We start from the raw sequence: 11,315 nt of genomic DNA, 5'->3' as shown, positions 1-11,315 counted from the left end.
TATATATATATATATATATATATATATATATATATATATATATATATATATATATATATATATATATATATATATATATATATATATATATATATATATATATATATTATCTTCAAGATAAAGTTATTACATTGCATTTGGAAAGACAAAGAAGACAGTGATTTTATTCTTCCATTGTCTAGCTATGGCAGTTATAACCACCATGAGTCAAACTGTTGTCTTTTTTTTTTTCTTTCAAGAGGAATTGTCTTTTACATTCCCGAATTAAAATGTGGACTTGAATGTTTCCTTTTTTTTTGTCACATTAAAATGGTAGAAGCCTCGCTGAAAGCCTCCATCTCGAGTGAAATGGTACATATAAAATGAAAATACAGACATAAATGTAAAACAATTATTTAAAATACATTTGAACTGAGAATGCCCCGTAAAATAACAAAATAGTAAGGTGCGACTATCAGTCTTGCAACATTTTTTTTTTTTTTGGGTTTTATGGAAAAATAACTTTGTCAAATGTGACGCTAGCAAAGGAGAATATACTAAAGTGCGAGCAATCTGCCTGCAGGATCAATGAGATCAATCAGCTGAAAACGACATTCTCGGCTCTTATGCGTTATTTTTGAAAGGACAAATCAGTGGTGATTTTCTTTTTCTTTTGTCATACGCAAATGAGGGCTGGTCGGGACTAAATGCTCCACCAGCCAGCCACGCATGATTCCATGGCTCAGGGCACTCCCTCTGCCGAGAGAGGAGTGACACTCAGGATTAAACTCGCATAAAAGCATTCATCCAACCACCAAGGCGTTTGGATGCTTGGGGTCTTGCGATGAGATTGTTAAGCCGCCGCTTATTGGCACATGCGGGAGGGAGGGAGGGAGTATGTTACAGAGGTTCCATCATATTGATTAGTAGCAAGCGGTGTGGTGTGTCGTGGCGTGGCGTCCAGAGTACAACCAAAGTGCTGATGCGGGCTGAAGTTTCATTGGGGAGAGCCCAGCTACTGTTGCATGTTGCTCAGCTCCTCGATGAGCTGCTTGAAGGTGATCCTCTTTTCGGGGGCGTGCTCCCAGCACTTGCGCATCAGCTCATAAACCTGCCACGACAATCACAAAATCAACAAAAGCAAGCTGACAAATGACTTCTAAATTGTTACAATTCAGATTGAAATTGCAAGTATGTCGGAGTAGACAGGAGGTGAATTCTTGCAACGGTGGTCGCAGATCATGACAAATGATTATGATAAAAGAGGTGACGCATTTTCAACAATCTATATCAAATATTCCAAGCGTCTCGTCTTACAGGTTCAGGGCAACCCTCAGGTTGTGGTAATCTCTTGCCCTCCTCCAGCACTTGGACCAAACGAATGATGATCATCTGACCGTGGTATGACCCAATCATCTTGGAGAAGAGCTGCAGACGGAAAAGAAAGTCATCAATTAGAGAGAGTTCATCAGAAAATATCAACTGCCTGTTTTCTTGAATCAAATGCAATGTGCCAAATTTGGCCTAATCAGGGGCTAGGAACAGATGCAACAGATGCTTGGCGCCACCTTGTGGCATCTTTGTGCAATTCAGAGCACACAAGCATGTTTTTCAAGTTTCTATAAGCTGTTTTGCTTTGACATAACCTCATAATTTATCATGACAGCGCTTGGTTTAATACTTCATTATAAAATGAAAAAAGGTGTTCTGAGGTGACAGATTGACTGTCCCTGGAACAGATGGACTCGATGTCCATTTCTTCCACAAAGCATCCAACCCTATCCCACAAAGTACATGAGTGATTATGAGCACCTGCATGGGGACCTTGGTGGGGTCACAGCAGGTTATGAGCTCATACATGGTCACCCCAAAAGACCAAACATCCGAGGCAAGGTAGAACTTGCAGTGAGTCAGGCACTCTGGAGCGTACCTGAGGAGAGATTGCAAATTGAGGATCAAATCAAATGAACTGAATGAAGCCACATCTTATTTACCAGTAAATAGGGCTGTCAATGTCATCCTTGACTGTGTAATAGACTTCATTGTCCTTAATGCTTTTGGTCAGGCCGAAGTCGCCGATCTTCACCGTCCGCTCGTTCTCCACCAGTACGTTGCGGGCGGCCAGGTCACGGTGGATGTAATTTTGAGATCCCAGATAGTCCATTCCCTAAAAATGGAAGATGATGTTAGTCTGCTGTATTCAACCCACGCAGTGGTTTCAATGACTTCTTTATGAATGAATGAGCGAGAAGACGGAGGGAGACGAGAGCAGAAAGTGCCTACCCGGCATATTTGAGTGGCGTAGCTGAGCAGAGTGCTGAGAGTGATTGTGCTTTTTTTGCCAGGCAGATAATCTTTCAAACTTCCCAGAGGAAGGAATTCCATGATCAACTTGGTAGCCCGACCACCTGTTTGCACACAAATGAAGATGGCGCAAAATGGCTTCCAATGTCAAGAGGCAATTGAAATGTTCACTTACCCTCTTCCAGGCAGATGCCTTTGTACTTGACAATGTTTTCATGGTAGAGAGCCTTCAGTATATTAATTTCGCTGGAGAGATTGTTGCCTTTCTGTTGTCCGTTCTCAGGCTTAAGCGACTTCACCGCCACTAATTCGCCAGTTTCATCTCCTCGGGGATCATAACGACACAGCTCCACTTTTCCAAAATGGCCCTACAGAAAAATCAAGCGACGCTTATTCATCCGACTTGGTCGGCCTGTCGCCAAATCATCAAACGGCAACGAGCGCCGGCCGACCTGTCCCAGATCTCGTTTATTCCTCAGAAATCTCTTTTCAAACACGGTCGGGTCCACTTCGGTCGAAGGCTGCGGTTTGATCGATGGATCTATGGGAGAAAAAGAAGATGCTTGGAATTCCTCACGCTAACCCAAGCACACGCCTTAACCTTGACCGCGCGCTGGGTGACATTTAAGCAGAAATGTTTGTATTCAAAAAAGAAAGAACTAGTAATGGGGCTGCAGAGGATAGATCCTAGAGTGCGGTCTTACTTTTTTCTTCCAGTTTGTCAATGTCTCTGACTATAGCCCTGAAGAAAGGTCTCTTCTTTGGGTCATAGTTCATGCAGTGAATCATCAGTTCAGCTAACTCTCTGTAGTCAGGGGTGGCGAGCTGGCACTCGGTTTCATAAAACCTCTCCTTCTGCTCAAAGCAAAAAAAGAATAAATACATGACTGATCAGTTGGAAATGAAGACAAAAAGAATTGTGTCGCACCTCTGTGAGCTTCTTTTCTTTAAGTGGCTCTTCTCCGTCGTAGCAAATCTCCCACAGGGTGGTCCCAAAGCCCCACTTGTCTGCCGCAATACTCAGGGAAGACACACTCTTCACACACTCGGGTGCGATCCAGGGTATGCGATGTACGCACTCTGCAGCAAAGCAAAGCACAGTGGTTACGTTTGCCCTCGCCATTTCCAAATCGTTATGACGCAAGCATTTGACATACCCTCTCTTGTGAGGACAGTGATTGGTATTCCCGAGTCACTGAGCTTGATAAAGGGCCCTCCTTCATCATCATCCAGACCCCCTCGAGCAAGCAAAATGTTCTTTGCGCACACGAAACCATGGACCAACTTTTTGTCCTCCTGCGGTTCATGTTTAAAAGGTGAGCCGAAGAAAAAGATTTGTTCTTGATGGGAAAAAAAAAAAGATGTGTGTCTTTCTTACCAAATAGCTGAGCGCTGAAGCCAACTGCTTGGCCACCTGGAACTTCCAAGCAGTGCTAAGTGGGTTCTGTTGTCTCCTCATGAACAAATCCAGTGGCCCGAGTTCCACAAATTCTTCCACAATGATATCTGACACAGAGAAAGAGCTTTGTTTACGAGTGCTCTTTGACGACACGCACGTTATTCTTCCGGCTTATTCAATGCACTTACTCTCCAGATGGCGGACACACACTCCGTACAGGAGCACAATGTGCTTATGGGAGACTTGCCGCATCATACTTGCCGTTTCAAAAAAGGCCTGCAAACAATAAGGCAAATATGACTGACTAGGAATGTGTACACGTGACATTCTTTGGCTACACGTGGACCTCGTAAGAAAATGCAAGGTTCGTGAATCTTACCAGGGAAATATCTCTGTGTCCTGAGCCCAGCACTTTGAGCACCACCTTATACTCTTGGAAGGATCCGTAACCCGCATCCTCATCGTTTTTGACCCTCAGCGTGCCGGAGAATATGTTAGTTCTTGTGCCGCGACCGAGATGCTCCTCCTAGTGCACAGCAGGGAAGGGAAACCACAGCACTGAGCGCAGGTGCACACAGATGCATAGAATTGCTGTATATGATTCCTTCTTTTACTTGAACAATGATGAAAGTACGTGTACCTGTTCAATTTCTTCCTTAGGAATGCGATGGATAATGACTTGGCACTCCTGCATTGGTGTCTGAGATACTGGCGCTCTATCGTTAGTGACCACCAGCAAGTTGGAAATCTCTGCAACAAAAGCAGCGGGGCAACTTGCGTTCAATGTATATGTATAATGGCCAAATCGAACCATCTGAGGAATACACGACGAAACAAAACAAAACGAAAGCATTTCCTGTCTATAATCTTATAAGAAAAAAACCTGTGACACATTCTGCATGACATACAGAAGTAAGAGCCACAGTGTGTCTCCGGAAAGCCACATTTACAACTCTCTTCCTCTCTGACACAGACGCTGTTTGAGGACATGCATGCACACTGCAGGTGCTTCTATTGTTTGCATGATGTACTTTGCCAGCAAATGATCACAAAACAACAAGAAAATGTTTTATGGACTAATGAGACAAGGATTAACTTCCGCCAGAGCCACCTAAAGGCAGTTGACAGTGTTGTTTGATTGTGTTATGTCACCAAATCCAATAACCTGATAGTTGCGCTTCCAGGTCTTACCTCGAGGTTGAGGAGGGCAGCAACGGACCAGATGGAACTGGAGATTGTCAGAGCGAAGACTCTGGCCTTCCAGGTGCTCTAATAGCTCCCTCAGAGTCGGCCTCGCCGTTTCTGTGCCGTAAAGGCGGAACTCATTGGGAGTTACTTCGATTTGGAAGTTTTTGTACTGTTTCACGGGACGGGATTCCTGGAGGTCAAGCTAAATGGAGGAAAGTCCGTTCAACAGGAGACTATAGAAAACACGCACTGGCAACTTTCAGTTTCTTTCCATTTTGTTCTTGCTAAATTGAATCAAGCTTGCACCAAATCAGGACTTATTCAGTGATCTTCTACCTCATTGCACACCACAGTGATGATAATGTACTGGTAGTCAGTGCAGCTCCAGCGAAGAATGTACATGCCCTCCTCATTCCCTTCCTGACGCAGTTTTTGGATGGCATACTCCGTACTGGAGAGGGGAACAAACAAGCAATGAAGACAGGTTCTTTGCATTTCCACTAAGATCTCAACTCAATTGTTTTACAATGTGCTGAGAAGCAAGGTCAAACGGCGACACCAATGAAAGCGGAAAAACAAACCAAATGGGGCCATGGCAGCCATTGTTGATGTTGTGCACCACTGAAGAGGGAGCCACCTCTTTGCACAGATAGTGGTGGGCATCCACTGTTAGCCTGAAGTACCCGTCCACAAGGGCTGCAAAAGACAGAGCCTCAGACCCAGATGCCATGTGCAACTCCTGATGAAACAAAGCGTGGTCAAATGTTAGGCCAGGTTCTTAGAAGATCATCAGATTTGTACATTTTTGGACACCTTAAACAAAACCGTTAAAGTGGAAAGCAGATTGAAGCGGATTTTCCACAACCCCCAACTCAATAGTAATGCTCTCATGCCGTTTGTCAAGTCTCACCCACCATTTTCTTGTGATCCTGTCTGTGAATTGTGACTGTGGCCTCTTTGATGGCGGCGTGCATGATCTCGTGGAAGTCACAGAATCGTTCCCAGCCTTCATCAGCTTCTTTTTTTCTCGGATTTCCATTGAGCTTGTTCTTCTTTGACCTGCCTTTCTCTTTATTGATTGCCAGCACCTATTTTGAAGACACACATAGCTTGTGTTATTGACTGCAAATGTGTTCAGGTGACAAGGCAGTTTACGTTTTAACCAACTTCCTGCTATTGAAATAATATTGTTCTTCAAATGTTAACAGTGCCACTTACTGGGGGCTTCTTCCTCCAGGAAATGCCCGTTGTACCAGACACACATACTTGTACATCATGCCAAGTATCCATTCTCTGATTTGGCCTCTTTTCTTGGATCTGGTTGTAGTACACTGTAAACACACACACACATACATACAAATATCGCTTCGTAGTTTCAAATACTCAAAACCTATACGTGCCAGAAAAGTGTGATCGAAATATCACTACAACCTGAAGATAACGTTATCTCATGTGCTAACATAACCTAATGAAGAACATGAATATGATATGATTTGAGCATGTCCTAGCAATAATAAGTACAAATGGAGAAAATGTCCAATTCTGACCAAAACTTCCTCCATTCTTGACGTCTCCTTCTTGTGTTACACTCAGCGAGATGGGCTCCATGAGCTCACTGCCAAAGCCATTGGTCAGCCCCTCCAGAGTAGCCAGATACTTAATCTTCAGGTCATACAGACTGATGTCGCTGCCCTTGACTGTTTGGTGGTTGAATTCACTGAGGAATTTCTTGAAGACATTGTTGATGCGGATGCGGGTCAAAATGTTACGCTGTTTTATGCTTGCATCTAACGCCTGTGGAATGAAACGTCTGTAGCTGGAGGAATGAAGGCAAAGAGAGGAAAAAAAAGATTAGGAACATATTTCACAAAGATGTAAGTGGGCGTCTTACTTGAATGCTTGAGAAGCAGTAGACAGAGGCATATCCACGCTCATGGCATGGTGGGTAATAGCGAGCACAGCCATTCCCAGACACTCATTTTCCATCTCATGTTCCTCTACCTCAGACTGGCACGTCCGAAGGAGCACCACACCGGTGTGAAAATCATGCTGGCCCTGGAAAACAAACATTAAATACATAGAAATGTGCAAATTGAGATTGGTTCAAGCCTACAGAACATGCAGGCACATGAAATAGGTACCTGGTAAAAAAGGTAATCAAGAGAGGCAGCATCCAGGAGTGGCGCTCCTTCAGCGGTTCTCTGCTGGCCCGGGCCTCCTCTAAGTCTACTGATGCAGTGTCTCCAAACTGGAGATTCACCTTCATTGGTGCCGTGCCAATTACGGAAAAAGAACCTGAGTAAATGTGGGAACAACAGTTTAGTGAGAAATATTGATTGGACAACTCCTTTCAAATCAGCCCGAATTAGCTTGTTTCTCTTGATATTCAAATCCACTGATATCATCATTGTTGGCAAGGTTCATATCTTTCTCAAATTTGAAAAGGGAAAAGATTGCTCTGTATTCTTCAACGTTTGCACGTCATCAAACAACCTATTATCAACATGAAAGGAGAATGTTTGAATATTAAGAAGAATGATTTTGAACCGCCGGTGTGACATGTTGGGATGTTTCTGTTAAAAGGTTGAAAGCTTTTATGACGACATGTTTGATTCCATTTCCACATTTCCACTTCCGTGAGAAAATACTTGCAACAAAACACTCATTACAGGTCAGGCGGATTACCATACATCCTATAAAGCAAATATTTCTCTCAAATCCAGAAGTCAATCTTACCTCATGCGATAGTGTAACCTAATGTTGGTCTCATCTGTGATCTTGAATTCGTAGTTAGGCGGGCACCACGTGCCTGTCACATCATTGTACAGGCCAAAGAGATTGTGGCACAATGGAGAGATTGCTGATGAAAGGGAAAGAAAGAAGGAAGGAAAACCATCAAAATCACACCTTTTGTTTTGTCCATCCCTCATGAAGTCATTTTGACCTTTAACATCCAACCAGAGAGCTAACGTGAGCTCCCAGCACTCATGCTTTCGAAAGAGACACTTCCTGTGATTTGGGGCCAAGTAAATGAAGGCTATTGTGGGAAGGGAAATAAATGTCTGCCTTGAGTGTTTACGTGGAAAACTGATGCGTTCTTTTAACAACAATGTTTATGTTGACGATTCACATGACAATCAGCCGATCACATGATGCCACTGTGACAATACCATAAGAGTATGGTGGATATATTTTGACTTGATACACGCAAGTGCTCTGATATGTCTATTATCTTTCTTTCTTTCTTCAGGATTCTTTTTGACAATTTTTTTCAGACAAATTCCAACCTGTTCTCTCTCTTCATCTTGCCAATCAAGGAGTGGTTTGCTTCTTTCTATGAGTGTAAGTCATCTGTCAACATTAGACTTGTCTTCTGGAGGTTGTCATACTACGTCGGGACCGAATGTGAAATGTCGCTTTGACTCGCATGACACAGTTTTGGAGTTTGATGGCGAGACACAAACACGAGCTGCTTCATCTATTTTCTTTTAGAAAGGCATGTTTTTAGGCACCCAAAGGGGTCCTTAGCTATGTTAATTCACGCCAGGCATGTTGTTGGGCAGCCGAAAGGGGTCTGTTTGAGAATTCTCCTCACATATTAGGGTTAGTTGACATTTTATTAAAAGAGAAGCAATAAGCAGATGACAATAGCAGGCAAATTGAGACTAGCTAATAAATGCTCAAATGAAGGGCAGAAACGCATCATTGTTTTTGCCGGCTAGTCACTTACAGCATTTCTTCGCAGCCTCCACGCAGAGATCCTCTGAAGTGTAGCAACCTTTGAAGAATTCTAGTTGATGCACATCTGGTAAGTAGAAATGAACTTCCAAGCCCCAAGAAGATGAAGGAGAAGAGGTGAGTTGAGCCCTGCTGCTGCTGGTTGTCTTCATTTTTACGCACAGTAGCCTGCTCAACTCCATCATCCCATGAAGTGGCATTCAGACTCTGAATTTGCACATGACAATATTCATGAAATGACCAAAGGAAAAACACAATATATTTATATGTCAATGGCTTCATCCACAGAACCTAAAATCATCAAATACAGAAGTCATCTTCTGTCATGGTAAGCTTTAGTGCAAAGATGACCTGATGATTCACATATTTTTTATTCGAAACTGCAAATGTTTGGAATTTATCCTTCCCAACAGTAAATGTGATCTTGTTTCTGTAGTTCTTCATGAAATTGTGTTGAGTCAAAATAGCAAATGTACTTTCTTTACTTTGGAAAACAATGGAGAAATCCAATTTTTTTTCGCAGAGCTCGACTGTAGTTTTTAAAAATGCGACGTGCCCTATATAACACCACGAGTCGGCCGAATAATTTGGAATTATCTGCAGGACAAACATACAATTAAAATTTGGAGTGAATTATACTTTGGGTAGGGCTGTACAAAATGAGTTCTTGCTTTAATATTGGTTTCTTGTTCAGCACTTTTTTTTTATGGAACCGGAAAAAGAATTTGACAATTACTGTGCACTCTGAAGTAAAACATTTGTTGGAAATACAATACTGTACTGAACAGTATCGATCCTGTCACCTCATCTATGCTTCAGTGTCCAGCCAATGCGCACATCGATACACGACCATCCATCTCATTTTTAGCTCTTCACAACTGAGCGTTTACTGAAATGGGTGGCCAGTACAATATGCGTATTAATAACTACTGGTTTAGTAATCAGAGCATCGAATGGTTTTGATTTGAACGTTAAGATCCTGTTGTTGTGTTGCCATTATCACGTAATAACGTATTGCGATCGCCCTCAACACCAACAGGCCAGGCCTCATCTTGCTTCCTGTTCGGCTATCGTGAAAGCTGACAGAAGAACATGAAATGCTAAGCCTATTCGCTAAGTAGGTTGCTAACAAACAGTAAGTGAAGCAAACAACAGGCACTCGGTGTACAGTACGAAGAGAAGCGGAAATGAATGACAACAGTCTACGCGAACGTGACATGACGGACAATGACATGTTTTTCCAATTCAACGCTGTCACTTATCAACAAGCTTTAGCCAGACAGCTGGAAGGAAAGAAGGACACTTCCGTTTCGTCTAAAACATCGGACGCTCCGAACGACTTTAACACACACCAAAAAAAAAAGGTACTTAACTGCGTCTAAAGCTTTTGAAATTCACTCATCAGGAAGTAGACGACGTAACATCAGAAAAATGTTCCAGGGCCCACGGCACTTGATTTCTTTTGGAGGTTATTTGGTAGATTTAGAAGAGCTCGAGAAAGGAGAATCTCGCTAAAGCTTCCTGACAAACAACCTCCCTCCCTTTTCCCGAAAACCACGCAGGCAGTGGCCATGTGAGCACGAACGTCGATTGGCTCTTCGGGCCGTCCGTCACTCAGAATGACGCTCTGAAAAAAGATTGGCCCCGTCGTACGAGGAAAATCAATAGGTACAGACAGACGTTGCTGAATAGCTATCGTTTTCATGTTCTTTCCTTCTTTTTCTTCCTTAGAATATGGAATGAATGTGTGTTTACAAGTCCCCTTTGTTTATTTGTCTTTTTATATTGTGTTGTCAAGCACAGATATAGAGATATCAATAACTGGAGCAGAGGATTTGTATTTTGTTACTTCCTACAAGGTATGGTTCATATTACAAAAAAAGGTGAGTCAATAAGATGCACATACACATTTGAATACAAGGTATGACATTTATTATATAAACACAACGGGGAGAAAAATGATCATATTGCATGATACTCTACTCCAACTGACTTCATCACAGTGAACTGAACATGTGCAACACTTTTTGTTGACATGCATACATCCTCACACGTGCTGTGCCGAAAAAAGTGCCATTTGGTCCGCAGTGCCAAGTTGGCAGCCATCCTTCAGTTATCACAGTACTGTACCTTGGATGGGGACAGCATCAGCACTGTGATAACTGAACCAGGGCAGCCTGTCAAATCTGGAAGTCTCCGGCCAGGCATCTTCTCACCATTATTTGTAGGATGATGTGGTGCAAAAAGGGGATACACAGTACAATACAGCTTGGCTAAATGGAGATGTATGACTTATGGTTGTTGTCATAAATGAAGAAGTGTCCTTTTTGTCACACATATTACAAGTGAGAAAAATCTCAAAGAACAGCACACTTGTGACTTCAGCTTGTTCCAACATGCAGTAATTATGCCGAATCATGATATAATTCATCATTTCAATGGGGAATATTAATTTGATGTAAGAGTAAACTGTTACAGTTTGCTATCACAATGAATCTCCCAAATCAACATATTTGAATACCATCTTTTTCTGCACATGCAAAGGAAGATGCTGTATTCTGTGGAGGAATTTGCCCAAATGTTGTATTCACACCAACCCCAAAATACTCTTCCTTATTCTTGTTCCTGCCTCGAGCATGGCAGAGACATACAGTGTATTTCATTATTCATAGCAGTTGCAGAGGGCAAGTAACGTCAGACTGGTTGA

The 11,315-nt window shown here is 42.6% G+C and overlaps 1 protein-coding gene across 2 annotated transcripts; it reads right to left on the bottom strand.

Annotated features, from left to right (window-relative positions):
* Window positions 1-136: 136 nt before the first annotated feature.
* Window positions 137-10,281, bottom strand: jak1 (Janus kinase 1). 2 transcript variants are annotated; one of them, XM_085927209.1, is made up of 24 exons: window positions 8,601-10,210; window positions 7,607-7,730; window positions 7,012-7,165; window positions 6,762-6,925; window positions 6,418-6,686; window positions 6,089-6,201; window positions 5,785-5,958; window positions 5,452-5,609; window positions 5,207-5,321; window positions 4,874-5,072; window positions 4,323-4,432; window positions 4,062-4,208; window positions 3,871-3,958; window positions 3,662-3,789; window positions 3,441-3,579; window positions 3,212-3,363; window positions 2,988-3,138; window positions 2,736-2,824; window positions 2,459-2,651; window positions 2,263-2,387; window positions 1,974-2,146; window positions 1,792-1,909; window positions 1,297-1,407; window positions 137-1,090 (listed from the first exon to the last, which is right to left on the bottom strand). In XM_085927209.1, the coding sequence occupies exons 1-24, from the start codon at window positions 8,806-8,808 to the stop codon at window positions 995-997; spliced, it is 3,498 nt and encodes a 1,165-aa protein (XP_085783335.1). In that variant the 5' UTR covers window positions 8,809-10,210; the 3' UTR covers window positions 137-994. The 2 variants fall into 2 exon arrangements, with proteins under 2 accessions (XP_085783335.1, XP_085783336.1); XM_085927210.1 differs by lacking the exons at window positions 137-1,090; window positions 1,297-1,407; window positions 1,792-1,909 and having other exon boundaries at window positions 1,970-2,146; window positions 8,601-10,281.
* Between the last annotated feature and the right edge of the window lie 1,034 nt (window positions 10,282-11,315).

Source organism: Syngnathus leptorhynchus, chromosome 13, assembly GCF_054491065.1.
Source record: "Syngnathus leptorhynchus isolate UIUO chromosome 13, UIUO_Slep, whole genome shotgun sequence".
NCBI classification, from domain to species: Eukaryota; Metazoa; Chordata; class Actinopteri; order Syngnathiformes; family Syngnathidae; genus Syngnathus; species Syngnathus leptorhynchus.
Note: the sequence above shows the minus strand (reverse complement) of the source record. Positions and strands in the feature narration are given on the sequence as shown.

Bases quoted from the DNA above. Each gene is read 5' to 3' on its own strand.
- jak1 (XM_085927209.1), bottom strand. From the start codon at position 8,808: ATGCCACTTCATGGGATGATGGAGTTGAGCAGGCTACTGTGCGTAAAA. The intron at 6,687-6,761 runs GTAAGACGCCCA...TCATTCCTCCAG, and splicing joins ACTGCTTCTCAAGCATTCAA to CTACAGACGTTTCATTCCAC. The intron at 6,202-6,417 runs GTCAGAATTGGA...GTGTGTTTACAG, and splicing joins CAAGAATGGAGGAAGTTTTG to TGTACTACAACCAGATCCAA.